This window comes from Trichechus manatus, unplaced genomic scaffold (genome assembly GCF_000243295.1).
Source record: "Trichechus manatus latirostris isolate Lorelei unplaced genomic scaffold, TriManLat1.0 scaffold00019, whole genome shotgun sequence".
NCBI lineage: Eukaryota > Metazoa > Chordata > Mammalia > Sirenia > Trichechidae > Trichechus > Trichechus manatus.
This window is the reverse complement of record NW_004443955.1, coordinates 909,443-924,327: the sequence shown is the minus strand read 5'-3', so window position 1 is coordinate 924,327 and position 14,885 is coordinate 909,443. Positions and strand designations below refer to the sequence as shown.

General features: G+C 46.9%; 1 protein-coding gene across 5 annotated transcripts in view; it reads right to left on the bottom strand.

Annotated features, from left to right (window-relative positions):
* Positions 1 to 2,688: 2,688 nt before the first annotated feature.
* Positions 2,689 to 14,885, bottom strand: part of HERC2 (HECT and RLD domain containing E3 ubiquitin protein ligase 2) — a 341,529-nt gene continuing 329,332 nt past the window's right edge. For 4 of the 5 annotated variants that reach the window (XM_023727841.1, XM_023727839.1, XM_023727840.1 and 1 more), the window contains 8 exons: positions 12,850 to 12,933; positions 8,681 to 8,822; positions 8,341 to 8,535; positions 6,954 to 7,066; positions 6,198 to 6,388; positions 5,543 to 5,648; positions 4,914 to 5,126; positions 3,472 to 3,744 (listed from right to left, as the gene is read on the bottom strand). In XM_023727841.1, coding sequence (XP_023583609.1) covers positions 3,472 to 3,744; positions 4,914 to 5,126; positions 5,543 to 5,648; positions 6,198 to 6,388; positions 6,954 to 7,066; positions 8,341 to 8,535; positions 8,681 to 8,822; positions 12,850 to 12,933 — 1,317 coding nt within the window. Of the gene's footprint in view, positions 3,745 to 4,913; positions 5,127 to 5,542; positions 5,649 to 6,197; positions 6,389 to 6,953; positions 7,067 to 8,340; positions 8,536 to 8,680; positions 8,823 to 12,849; positions 12,934 to 14,885 lie in introns of all 5 variants that reach the window. The other variant, XM_004372619.2, reaches the window with a different exon arrangement.

Below are 14,885 nucleotides of genomic sequence, written 5' to 3'. Positions count from 1 at the left end.
TATTTGTTCTGTAAACCTTCATCTACAGTAAAAAAAAAAAAAAAGCATTATCTATGTTAGATCAAATTGACAACAGCAATTCAAAAGTTTGGATGGGAAGCCTAGGGGGCAGTGAGTTGAAGATAATGGTGATGGAATAATTTGGAAAAGGATAGTTAGAACCGCAGCACAACTGGAATAATGTAATTGATGTCACTGAATCGTACATGTAGAAACTTTTGAAATGGTGTAACTTTGGCTATGTGTATTTGCAGCAAAAAAAAAGGTCCTCCAATGCCGAGAAGGGAGAGTGTTGACATGTCATGGGGTTGATAACCAGTGTCATAAAACAATATGTGTACTGACTGTTTAATGAGAAACTATTTGTTCTGTAAACCTTCATCTAAAATAAAAAAATTAAAAAAATATATAAAAAGAAAAAAAACTAAAAAATAAAGATAAGCATTAAATTAGTAAGAATCAAGATGCATCAATGAGAAATTCCAAAAAATGATTAGACTATCTACAAAGAAAAAATACCATTACGTATTAAAACACTGTATTTAATAGCAGTATTTAACGGTGTTGGTGAACAATACTGAATATACCATGGACTGCCAGAAGAACAAACACTTCTGACTTGTAAGAAATATAGCCAGAACGCTCCTTAGAAGGATGGCAAGACTTTGTCTCACGTACTTTGGATGTATTATCAGGAGGGGCCATTCCCTGGACAAAGACATAATGCTTGGTAAGGCAGAGGGTCAGCGAAAAAGAGGAAGACCCTCAATGAGATAGACGGACACGGTGGCTGCAACAATGGGCTCAAACAGGAATGATTGTGAGGATTGTGCAGGGCTGGGCAGCATTTCGTACAATTGTACATAGGGTCGCTGAGTCAAACCCACTTGAGGGAACCTAACAATATTTAATAGCACGCTAGATAAAACTAGAACTGAAGGTAGATATTGAGAACTTTAATAAAATGCAACATGATAGAACACACACAAGAGACACCAAGCGCAGAACGAAATGTTCTAATCTCTAATTAAAATTCCAGAAGAAGGAAGAGAAAGACATTGCTCATTAAAAGGTCATGAGTTGGCAGCACTGAAGGGGCAGCAAATCATACTAAAAAAGACTACTTGTAAAGTAACTGCAGTTGTCTAGTTTCAAAGATAAGAATATCTTACATGTTCAAGGAGGAGGAAAAGCCAACAGTTTTTTTTTTTTTTAGGAATAAACACCTTTCTTACGCTAGATGAGCGAGCTCAGTACTTTTAACTTGCTCTGGGTGAATAGTGTTATCACTAACAGGGAAGTTAATGGAATAAAGTCAGGGAGTTCTTAAGTTACAGATATCCTTGAACTCTTCTGGAGATACGCTGATACTAATGACTTTACCATCATTTTGGAACCTTTTTAAGGTTGATACCAAATCTGTATCCTAATAACATCTCGCTGGGCCTTAATATAGTAATAAAACTATATATATAAAAATAAAAACAAACCTATTACTTGTTAACATGAATATCTGAAAAAATTATTCTCTAGGACAAAAAATTCAGTGAGAATGGCGTTGTCTACATTTTTATAAATCTCTTTAAATCTGGCTTAACAATAACAGTTGGATCCTCCTTGTATTGGCTTCTACATTCCACCTATTTCGCTGTGTTGCTTTGGATGAAGTACAGGAAGAAAACCTAGCCTTACCCAGACACACAGATGGAAAAGGGAGGACTTCATGGGCAACCTGAAAGGGACTTGGGAACCCAGGGGTCTCAGGACTTTGAGAACCACTGTTCTAGGGGCAGAACGCATGTCCCTGCCCTTTGATGTTGGCTCTGGTCACTCGGCTATCTCTGGCCAACGGAACGCAGATGGAGGTGACAGGGCAGTTCTGAGTGCAGGCCTAATGTGTCACTTGCTTTCTTGCTCCTCCGTCATCACCATGGTAAGACGTGCCCAGGTCAGCAGAAGAGATGTGTGAAGCAGGGCTCCGCCTAACCTGTCATCCTGAACCACCCATCCAAGATCAGCCAAGTCCCTGCCCACCCTCCAACGCACAAGAAGTAAACGATGCTTCTCACACTGACCTGTGGGGTCGTGTTAGGAAGCAAAAGCTGACTGATACAGAAGGGTGGTGATAAAAGTCAGCATACAGCTTATGGGAATTTGGAGCCAAGCCAGGCTGGCAGTCACCAATTTGGTCATGGAAAGTTCCCAGAAAAAGGCTTTCCTGCTCTCTCATCTGACATATCTGAAAAAACTATCTCCCAACATGAAACACACTTTTGCCTCTCCCTCAAGTTCTGGGGCACTAGTCCTGCCAGTTAACTCCCCTGCGTCATTCTCAGGCTACACTACCCACTCCCCGCCACCAGAGCCTGCCATATGCACAATCCCAACAAGCAACTCAAATCTTACCCTCTGGCTGATTAGATCAGAAAGACACCTGACCCTAGGCCAAAGGGAGTGTGAACCAAGACTGTGCAAACTAACCAGAATGGGCTGGAAGTCAAAGGGGAAGCAAGGCACCCTTGGACCCTGGAAGCTCCCAGTTTCCACCTGCTCAACACCCAGCAATGTTTGCTTTGAATCTCTCCACTCTAAAGGCCACTCCTTTGTTAACCGAGGGAGTTTGGTGTTGGTTTTTAAAAAAAAAAAAAGTCTAAACTAGACTGAAGTTGCTTGACAATTGCTGTGTTGAAGACTAATCTACTGCGTGGTGGTTGTAGCACATTCATCAGTGCTAGTCTAGCCCGAGAAGAAAGCTCAGCCAACGATTTTGTGGCAGATGTTTTATTTATAGGGAATTAAAAATTTATGCATGTACATGACCCAAACATTACATATACTATATCTTCCATGACAAAAATTACGGTGCTGCTCACAGGCGTCATTCAAATCACATAATGCATATGCTAAAATGCACACCAGCAAGGAGAGGGAGAATCTAATGGTTTTCTTTTTTCCTTGGTTTAAATAACCTCTGGATTTATTTCAAGTAAGACTGATAATTTACTGTTCAAAAAGCTTTTAATAAACAAATTCAGAGTAAAATTAGTTGAAATATTTATAATACGGTTTGTTACACAGTATATCCAATACACAAGACGATGCACAAACTTGAAAGGAAGAAAAGAGAAAAAAATCTATTGCACCCACAAGTAAAAAGGCTTTATTTATTTTTGGAACATTGCAATCCAGTCTTTGTATCAACATTTACACACTTCAGTAAACACAGAAGTCCTACATGTAATGCAGCATTAGGGGCAAGACGACCATTTTAAGTCTCAAACATAAATATTAAGTGTCTGCAGCTCATTTCCATGCTCATGGACAATCCCAGTCTCCCTGCCTTCCCTCCCCCACATGTAGAGACTAATATTTCCCTTCACACAAACCAGCCACTCTGAGGTCAGAGCCATGCAGTGCTCGGCTCCTTGCTCACAGTCTCTTGCCATCCACCTCATGATGTATTTCTTTATCCTAGTGTCCTGTTAGATAATCCTGCGTAGAGTCGGAGGCGAAAGAATCTACATCTTCATTATCCGAGTCGTCGCTGCTGTCGTTGGCAGCCGGCTCTCCTGTGAGGGCTATGCGAGCATAATCATCTGTGTCGATTGATTTACAAAAGTGGATGGCGTATTTCAGCTTCTCCTCCAGCACCTGTTTACAGGAATACTTGGGCAACTTCAACAAAAAGAAACACGTGTACGATTCAGGAAGAAAGTGGTCGGGAGGGTTGTATTTGTCCAACACCTGTTGAGAAAACACGTTAGAGAATCAGGGACACAGGCACAAGGACAGGTCAAACTGCAGATCTATTTTACTATGTACAACAGACTAATGACACTCAGAAAAATCATCATAGTTTTTGGCTAAGAATAACAAAATGTCAGAAAACTCATAATTTTGTCAATTTTAGAAATAAAAAGGAGAAGACATTAATTCATAGGATTAGAGTAAGAAATATCCATTGGTTATTATGATTACTTCTTACTAATCAATACTGAAGAAGAGCCAATGGCTTCATCCATACTTGTTGACACAAGTGGGAGCCCAGCCCTCCCGTCCAGAGCTCGGGGCAAGTTGGGGCAGGTGGAGGCGATGGCTCTGGCCCACACAGGGAGGTTCCAGTGAGTCCATAAGCCCACCTTCTGCCACTACGAATTAAGACGCTAGGAAGCTAGCAAGAATTGTGAGCATTAGATATTACCTACCTTTTAAGTGAAAAATGATACAGACTGTTGGAGATCTCCCTGAAAGATGAATACTTTCTGGCCAAAAGCTCAGACCAGGCAGAGCTTGGGAGACAGCCCATCCTGAACCCTTACTAGTATGCTGGGGACAGACGGGCCACTACATCCCAGTTGAGTCCCTCAGAGGAGCCTCACCGCCTCTGTGGGACTCCTACAGGACAGAACAATTGAGTGCTCCAGGAGAGAGAAGGCAGGCGGTGGGAGAGCCATGTCACTTAACTTAAAGGACCTGTCAGATAAACAGAGCTTGTTTCTAGACAGAACTGGGTGGGGGTCACAGAGCACAATTCTTGTTCTCAATCTGATAAGCTTTCTTGTTTTTCTGGGTAAGTCACATATTACTTAGTCATTCCTTTTCCACATGTTGCTGTAAAAAACTATCAACACACTACACATGAATACCTCGGCAGGGGGAGGGCACAGCCAGCAAACAAACGCAGAAGGCGCGTGCTATTTGTGTAAAAACACGGTACTCAAGAAAAAAGAAATGAACAAGCCTTTGTATTCATGAAATTCTGAACCATCAAACTAAAGAAGCTGAGTATTTTTCATTTTGTTTCAGTGAAGAAAGCAAACTAATCTGCTCCAGGACTCTGTGTGTCTCTCCCACCCAGTGTGCAAGCAGGCACCATCAGCACCCGACGTGGGCAGCCCAGAAAAGGAGCGTACCTGGATGACAAAGTCTCTGCCCCGGAAGTCGGCGATGGTCCTGGGGAGCCTGGTCCGGCCCCACACAAACCGAAGGAAGAGGGAGCGCTCCGTGTTGGAGAAGGACTCCATCACCTCCCAGAACCACTGGATCAGAGGTGCAGAGGGCTCAATCCCTTTATACGTTGCCACCGACTTCAAAAGATGCAGAGGGATATCGGGGCTGCCACAGACCTACAGAGGAACACTCTATCAGGGCTGACCGACACTGTCAAATCCTTTCATTTTCAGCTGAGAAGCTATGGTGCCTTCTTTCTACCGAGGCCTGTTCTTAGGAGGGGTGGTATATCAGTGTGCCTGAGAGGGCTGTTAAGATGAGGCCTTTCTTTCTGCCTGACTCCATCTTAGACATCCAGGACGGACGTGTGCTCTGACCTGCACCTCAGCCCTTTTTTGGGGTGGGGTGGAAGGGCAAGGAGAAGAGAGCGAGGCAGGGAGCACACACACTCTAAACGTGCCTGTACTTCATCCAACATGCACGGATCATCTCAGATTTCCAAGTGCAAGATGAAACTAGCAAGTGACATGGATTTGGCTGTTCAGCGTGCAAAAGGGCAGTTCCTGCGAGACCCAGCGGGAGGTCAGCGTACCATCGTCTCTAGTTCGTATCCAGTGAACAGGGAGAGCAGGGGCACGGGCACCACACGGGCCATTCCTTCCCGAACGGCAGCCACTTGCTCATCAAACTCATGGAGTCTGAAAGAAAACATGCACTTCACATTCTGTTAGTGATACAGACTTTCTCCTGGTCATACCAAGCCTTGCCGAACAGCGTGTGGCCATATGCTTCACAGCTGCAAAGGGCCAAGAATATGGCTCAGGTGAAAATGTACGTCTTACAGATCTGGCCCAACAGCGCTTCTCACAGGACATCGTCCATCAGACTGGCAGATACCACACCCTTAAAAGATCCACCTACAGACACACATTCTAAGTCCCAACTCTCAACACTGCCTGGGTCCCCAGGAAGGAGCCCAGAGTTGCCTGCCCCGCCCCTGGTGCCTGTGCTACCCCAGGACAAAGAGCATGCCTTGAGACAGGCTGTGCTCGGGACTCGATGCTGTGGCCCCCAGTCAGAGCCCGGCACGGGGCACAGCACATCGCACAGCCACTGTGCGCTGTCCTCAGTCAGACACCAGGAACCAAACGCACCACCCAGCTGACCCACCACCGACATCTTGCTCAGTGCCCTTAGGAAGGCGCTACACGCACCAGAGTGAACACCTGAGGGAAAAGCCCACGAACCTGTAGTTTATGGCCAGGCGGACATACTCGGCCCGGTTGTCCAGCGTGATGTGGGTGTGCTTCGAGCTCAGCTGGATGTCCTGGCCGCTGGCACTGGGCACCGTGAAGGGCAGGCTCATGGCCTCAAACTCCTCTGAGGTAGCCTCATTGTCACGGATGTACATGAGCCCAGGGATGAAATCTTTGTCCACCTTTTAAGGAGAAACAGCACCCGTGCTGAGCCAGAAGGTACCCCACGCTCCTCCCAACAGGGGTGAAGTGCACCAACCGGGCTGTGAACCACGACAAAGCAGCAGGGAGCCAAAGCGAGAACATGCAGCTCAAGGAAGCACCTTACAATGAACCCTGAGAAAGCATCGGCACCTGGTAAATGATGAACTCCCTCCACAAACATGGCACAAAGAAAGCGCAGTGCAGGAGGGGTCCCATTTCTACCCTAGAAACCTCTCCACACTCAGCTTCCTCAAAGGAAAAACAGCCACCTGTCTTATAAGATGGTGTGACATTAGCATCTGTGAGCTGCAAAGCAGATGGTCTATCAAGTTTTTAGAAGCAACTGGCCTAAAAAGACCCTCTACTACTCAAACTGTGGTCTGAGACCAGCCATGTGGGCATCTCCTGGAGTGTTAGACACGCTGGGTCCTAAGCCCTGTCCTGGGGCCTCCTAGGCAGACTCTGGGGACCCCCATGCATGTGTGTTCCACGTCCCTGCAGGAGGCAGTGCTGCCCAGGCCCACACCACATGCTGTGAGTTACCTCACTGAGGTCTGCGATGGTGAGGCTCATCCCGGCCAGCTGCTTCCAGACGGGCTCTGCGAGGCTGAGGCTGAGCGGACTCCCAGTGCGGATGGCAATGCCCACTAACACACCTGGTCATCCAAAACACAAAGGACAGAGGACACTCATGAACTATAAACCCAGTGCAGACTTAGTCCTACAGAGGTCTCAGTGCCTCTAAATCAATGGCACTCAAACTCATGTGATGGCCACTCAAGGACAGATGCATATTTCTAAATTCCTCCATTCTTATTGTTCCGACAGGCCCAGTTTCTAAATGCTACCAGACTGTTATCTCAAGGCAGAAACCTTTCGTTCTCTTTTCAGCAACAAGTATTAGCTACAGAGAAGCCAGTTAGTGCCCATGTGATAGGAGAACAAGCAACCAGAGCTCCAGGGGGCAGGTGCTCTGCCCTGAAGCAGCAGCCCTGCCCGCCACTGGACATGAGTGGACCATCAGCCACGGGTGCTCCACGCAGAACCCTGAGGTGCAACAGGCAGTGGGGCTGGGTAACAGCCAACCTCTCCCTTCTCAGGTGCATGATCTTGAGGGTCAGCTACAATTAGAATATAGAAACACTGGATTTCAGATCCTCTGGCAGCCACAGCATCTTCCGTCTTCAAATACGCCATTGTACTAATAAAACAGATGGGTATGTCTGGTCTGTAGCCCTCCCTGCAGCAAGGCACAGATGTAGCTATGGCACAACATGTGCCATCCATCACGAACTGAACCTGCAGTACTAGAAAGTCAACAACAAATATCTTGCTAATTTCTATAAATGTTAGAAATAATTTCTATTGGAAAGAGTCTCAAAAGCTAAAAGTAGATATTCAAAATATCTCCTGTCACTAACAAGGCAGAGAGTAGATAATAAACCAAGATAAAAGGCAACCATGAGAATCTGGATTCATGGAGGGTGGATGAACCCCTGAAACTACTGTCCTGAGATAATCCTTAAACCTTAAATCCAAAATACCCATGAAGTCTTCTTAAAAGTAAATAATAGTTTAGCTTAACTAGTAAAGAATGCCTTGAGCATTATTGTGCTCTTTTAAGATCTATCTATATGGGATCAAATTGACAACAGAAATTTAAAAGATTAGATAGGAAACTTAGGGTGCAGTGAGTTTATGTTAATGGTGGAGGAACAACTCAGAAAAGGAGGATGAGAATGATTACACAACTTGAAGAACATAATCAATGTCACTGAATTGTACTTGTAGACATTGTTGCATTGTGTATGTTCTGCTGTATACATTCTCAACAACAACAAAAATAAAACATTATATACACACATATACAAAAAAGGCAACCACAAATGACACAGACATGGCACCGACAGCCAGCCCAGCAAGCACCTACCCAGGAAGCGGAACATGCTTGTGTGCACGGGGGCCCGGGCGGCAGGGCTGAGCAAGTAGCAGTCCCGGTTGGCCCCAGACTCGTCTCTGCCATTGGGCGTCACAATCAGAAGAGGAGTGAGTCCGTTCTGAAGCTCCTCGCAGATCTCGGCGATGGACTCACTGTAGCCACCACCACAGTCATCCACAGACTCACCTTGGGTGAGAAGGAAATGAGCCACTCACCAACTGTGGTGACAGGGAGCACATGTGAAGGCATACAAGTGGGCTTCCCAGGCACCCAGAAGGACACGCATTCACGTTCCATCAGTATCTCTTCAGCACACAGAGGAGGTTCTTACCCACAAACTTGACTTTCCAGACTCGGTGTGGAAGGAGGAGGCTGTCTGGACTAAACGCGCTCATTTTAGCACACATCTGCCCAAAGACGGACTTTGTGCCATCAGGGCCTGCTAGCCCACCTTTACTTCTTGAGCGTTTGACCTAGAAAGGAGAAAGAAAGAAAATATGAACCAGCTGCAGCAGCTGGAAGCACAGCCCACACCTGTCCTCCTGTGCAGTGAGACCAGCATAGATGCACGTGGTCCCTGTCTCACCAGAGCACACAGCAGTCCATTACCGGGTCCAAAGGCCTCTCCTGTGGCCCCTGTTTGTCCTTTACTCCGGTGTGGCACTGACTAGAGTTGGGGGAGCCATCCGCTCTTCCTGAGGCTTGGACACGAGCCTGACTCGGCACTCACTGCTGCATGGCCATATGCTGCAGGCTGAAGTGGGGCACCCTCAATTTCAGTGTCGGTAAAAGGCGGCAGCTCCTACCTGAAGAGTGGGCATGAATGGTAAATGCAGCCCGGAAGGTTCCAGCCTGAGCTAGGCTGGGAGCAGGCGCGCCTGTGTGTACTGTCACCACCACGACCTCACAGGTGATTTGGGGCCTCCGGGAAAGTAACAAAAGCAAAACCAAACAAAAATGATCAAGAGTTTTTACAGCGAGCCCTGCACCTCATTCTTCTAACTCATTTCCCCTTCCGTGTTAACTGTCCATATCCAAGTCCTTTCCTGGCCATTTATTTTTCTCATGCCAACCTAGGAGGCTTTCCTCCAGGCTGCAGAAGGTCTGACCACTGAGTGTCTGTTTCAGAGCTGCTTACTGAAGCTCCCAGCATGTTTTTCATCTCCCACATTCCAAGCCCTCTGATGACATCTGTCATCTGTCCCATGCAGGAGCACCACACAGACCAGGATTTGAATGGCCGAGAGCAGGGAGCATGCCTACAGGGCTAAAGTGGCCAGGATGAACACGCAGGCAGGACCTCCCTACACCCTGCTCTCACCCAGCAGTGCAGCCAGGGTGCTCTGGTCTCCACCTCACCTCTCCCAGTCAGTGACACGCACAGCACTCCTCCGGGCTGGCAGTTTCTAAACAAACACAGTTTCCAAAATGACAGACTGCTACCTACTGCTCACCTGGGGGTCGTCCAGGCTGTCGACACTGTAGCCTCCAACCCCACATTGTGCATTTCACCTTCACCCGACAGCCTGCCCCCTGCAGATGCTTCACTGCCTCGCCGTGGCCTCCGGGGAATGAGATTCCAGTGACTCCAGAAGTGGCCCCCCGGGCAGACTCTCAGCACCCACAAGGCTTGCACCATGTGGCTGACAACCAAAACCAGATACTCTGCCTCGTGAGATACCACCTTCCTCACCCTCATTTACTCCACTGCACTGATGACACTCCCGATCATCATGTCATCAAGCCCCAAGCCCAGTACAGTCACCCCTCATAGCCATAATTCTCATCCTACAGTATAAGTTTTGAGCAGCTCAGACAAAGGACGTCATGGCCCTTACCAGGCTGTGCGTCAGAGACACCTGTGACACTGTCTGAAACCACATCACAGTAAAAAGCTGAGGAGTGATGTGATCATAGGAATATGCTTTTATACTGAATCCTCCAGCAAAAGTCTCACTGTTTCAACCTCTTCATGAGTTCTAGTTGCGTTTAAACAGTAATTCTCCTTAGTACAAATTACCACTACCAAGACTAAGAATGTAAGAACAGTGATGGTAACAGTAACAGTTGTGGTTATCTGCGGAAGGAACTTGGCTACGTGCTGCCGTTAGCTGCTGTCACCAGTGTTATCTCATCTGCTCCTCGCAGTGACTTTCTAAGGTCCACATATCCGCATAGGAAAGCTAGCCCGATAAAGGAAGGAATGCATCCCAAGTGTCACAGCTGTTACGTGAGAAGTGAGATGACAGCCACATACAGCACGAGCCCTTCTCAAGGCCAGGCAGCAGTGCTGCACATCCTCAGGCTCCGTGGCAGGCAGGGAAGCAGGGCTGTGTGAGCACAGGCAAGACACAGACAGGGACGCTGTGCGCTCACAGATGAAGTCACTGATTTTAACTGTCTTTAATCTGTATTTCCTGAATTTTCAGAGATGATTAATTATGTCATTAATTTTAAAATAATTAAAATATTTTCTATATATTGATTTTCAGATCCTGCTATAAAACTAATTCAAATTCAAAACAAATAAATAAATAAAAATCCTCCAGGAACATGACCCAAGTTGTAGCATCTCTAAAAGACTTTCCACACCAGGGAGGAGGCCAGTGGCGGTGGCGGCCAGGACAGGCAAAAGTGGGCACCTATTTGAGGATTCACTGAGTGGTTTTACCTCATGTCTAACTTTTGTCAGAAAAACACTTCTACTTCCATCTTTGTTGAAACCTTTAGAGCTTCGGGAGGGTACGACATCCTGAGTGAGATGAACCTGCTCTGAGACCTGAGGGCTGCGGGATGGGCCAAAGCCCGCCACTGAGACATCAAGCAGCACACACACCATGCTGAGTATCACTCGTTTGCTTTGTAAAAACATTCCTGGTATAAAAGCGTCTGCCATTTCTCCAGTTTGTTCTTTCAAATATCTGTTGAACATTTTCATAGTGCAAAGCAGTGGGCCGGGGATACAGAACGAGACTGAGGCACCTGAAGAACGTGAGATAAGAGAAGCTGTGCCTAAGCTGGGCTCTAGCCATCGAGGCTTTCCTGAGGCCCTGGCGCCTCTCTGCCTGGGCTCTGCCACCCAAGTGCTGTGAGCTTCTGGGACAGGGCCGTGGGTCAGACATGCTCAGAGCAGGCAGGAGATGAGGTGTAAGCCACCAGCTGTCCTTACTTAGAGGCTCTTTCTGACCTGATAATGCACAGCAAACCAAAAAGGTCATCCAAGGTGGGGAAATAAAAACTCTTTTATGCAACTAATTAAGCAACCTACTTAACTTGTAAAATCAGCCTACTGACCTACAGTCGACACTGAACACAGACGTCAGGGAAGAGGGGGCTAACCATGCCCACATCTGTCAATGCGGTCACATGTGCTGTCTAACAACGGACAGGCTCTGATGTCTTCATCCAGAATGGCCCCAAGTACAACTTGGGAAAACTTCTAGTCATGTAACCAACATCAGGGTAAAAATCATGTGTTAACACCAAAGTCAGAGGAACAAAGAATGTTTTCTTCACAGTTCTCTGTTCCCGTTCCAAAAGGGTGGGCTGATCTCATTGGTGCATAAATGTCAAGTCCCTCACAGCAGGGCAATTCAGAGCCAGGGCTGTTCTTTCTTTAATTCATTTTCTAAACCATAAGCTTATATACACTCAGCAGCAGTATAAATTCAGAGATGGTCTACCTTTCATTTCTTTGATTACTATCAATAGACAGTACTAAGCAATCTGGGCCTATCAAACATTAGCAAAGAAAACTACCTGAATGGGGGAGGGTTTGAGGCAGCACACAGTGCTGGTGGAAAGATGAATTGCTACAGCCTTTCCTGCAATGTAGGTTTCAATGGCCTTCAACCCAGCAAGGCTTCTCAGCCTCAACCAAAGAGAACCGGTGAAGACGGAATGTAGACACGGCCCCACCAAGCAGCCCTCTCCACATCTAAGAAAATGAGAAACAGCCTCTGAGCCCCCACCAGATGACTCTGAAAACACAGACTGGGGTACATCCCTCCAAGAGAACCCAGGCAGCCAATAAACACAATGCCACAGAATCCTACTTAATGGCATGGGGAGGTGTTCACAGTGCATTAAGTGTGAAAAAAAAAGCAAGTTACAAAACAGAGTATCCAGTTTTGCCTACAACAAACAGAGGCACACGTTCCCACAACGTAACAGTGGCTGTTATTGCTACGTGGCACGAAGATGGTGATTTCTATTTCCTCTTTTCTGCTTATCTGTATTTGTACTTCAAGGTTATCTGAAATACGTATTACTTCCGTTATAAAGAAAAGAAATTCCGGTTCCCCCCTGGAAGCAGCGTCACAGGACATTACAGACAGGAAGTGTCAAAGAGAAAAGGAGTCACTCGCTCTTTAAAGCAGCAGGACCCAAGAAAAACTCCATAGGCATCCTCTTCTCCCCACTGCTGGAGGCACACAATTCGCAACCCATGGAAGCATCACACCCGAGATGGATGGGTCTAAATGAACCCCCCTGCGTTACCTGGATTCGATTCAGCTCTACCACAGGGCCGTGCTGACGGTCTCGCACCATGGTTGCTTGCACGACTTTTCGGAAAGCTGCCTCCTAAAACATGTCAAGCGGACAGAGTTCAAAATCCAACATAGAAAGCATCATCCATAAAGAAATCACGCTACAATTTTGTTTAAAATGAGTTCTCTAAAAGTCGCATTTGGTTAAACACATTTGATTAGATAGCTGCAAACTCTCCTTGTTAAGTCATGAGGAGCAGGGTGTCTGGCAGCAATAGAGTGCACAGGCTGGCAGGCAGGCAGGGCTGCGTTCCCTGATCATCGTCTTGGGTGTCTCCACGGCTTGCAGGGTGCTAGGGGCCTGCTCAGTCCCAGTGTGGCTGGGCCCTGAGAACGCACCAGGACACGATCCTCCCTGCCAACTGTAGGTTTGTGAGTGGCAGGGGCTAACATGTCTCTGCACTGAGTGTATGGGGGTATGACTGAACACAAAGATGCAGCAAGGGCCACAGACCCTGGGGTGGCCAGGCTCAGGTGGCGGAAAGGGGAGGAAGAGCAGGAGCAGAGGTCTTGGTGGAGGTCCACTGAGATGAAACCCAGAGAGCCCCGGCGAAGACTGTGAGGAGGAGAGTGGTGTGGGGTACAGCCTGTATGGAAGGGACCATGGGGGGATTTGGACATTTCCCTAAGAGGATTAAAAGCTGGAGAGAGACAGGACCATTGGTGCACGGTAGCAGGCGCTCAGCCTGAGCTAGAGTGCAGGTCTGAAAGGAGCACATCAGAGTGCGGATGGTGCCAGGGGCTGCGTGAAGGGGCAACCATGGCCCTGGCTGGGAGAGCAATGCCAAATGGAAGGAGACAGAGATTCAAGGACACCTGAAGGAGGAAGAATTGATAGGAGTCCCAGGTCTCTACTGGAACCTAGTGGCTATCGTCATTCCCAGGGAAGGGACGGCTGGGGGAGCACAGAGTCCTTACCATGGCCCAGGGCCCTGCAAAACACCAAGGAGGACAGGAGCTGATACCATCTGGGGCCCCTTCTCCTGGGAGCAGAGCCTGAGAGAAGCAACCTCTGAGGAACAGGACCAAGACATAGGAGGGGACCCAGGGAGGGGTCGCAGTGGCTGAGCCATGTACTCATTGCTTTTCAGACAGGTGGAGAGGTGGGGTAGTATCTATAATATGGTGCTGAGGAAGAGCTTTTGAATATTTAACGGTGGTTAGGGGAGGAAAGTAGAAAACCTAGGAGAAGGAAGGAATCACTGACAAAATAAGGCCCCCCAGGAAACAGAAAAAGCAGAAGACCTCGGTGAACAAGAACACTGGGGATTGTAACAAGCAGAACATGAACATCAAAGTGTTTCTTGTGCTCTCATCCGTTCTCTCCTTTCCCCCCACACTGAGCATGGTTTTGAGTTACTGTCCAGTATCCATTCTTTTCCATCTGAAGTATTCCCTTGAGCATTTCTCGTAGGATAGGTCTAGTGGTAACAATTTTCCTCCACTTTTATTTATCTAGGAATGTCTTAATTTCACCTTCATTCTTGAAGGACAGAATTGCTGAATATAATATTCTTGGTTGACAGTTCTTTTCTTTCAGCACTTTAAACATGTCATCCCACTGCCTTCTTGCCTCCATGGTTTCTAAGGGGAAACCTTAATCCTACTGAGAGTCTCCTGTATGTGACACTTCTGTTGTTCCTTTCAAAATTATCTTTATCCTTGGTTTTAGAGACCTTGATTATAATGTATATAGGTGTGGTTCTCTTTGGGTTTATCCTACTTGATGTTCATTGAGCTTCTTGGATGTATAGGTTCATGTCTTCTGTCAGATTTGAGAAGTTTTTGGCCATTATTTCTTCAAATACTCTTTCTGCCCCTTTCTCTCTCTTCCTTCTGGGACTCTCATAACACATATATTATTCTGTTTGATGGTATCCCACGGGTCTCTTAGGCTCTGTTCACTTGTCTTCATCCTTTTTTCTTCTTAAGACTCAATAATCTCAACTGCCCTATTTTCAAGTTCACTGATTCTTTACTCTGCAA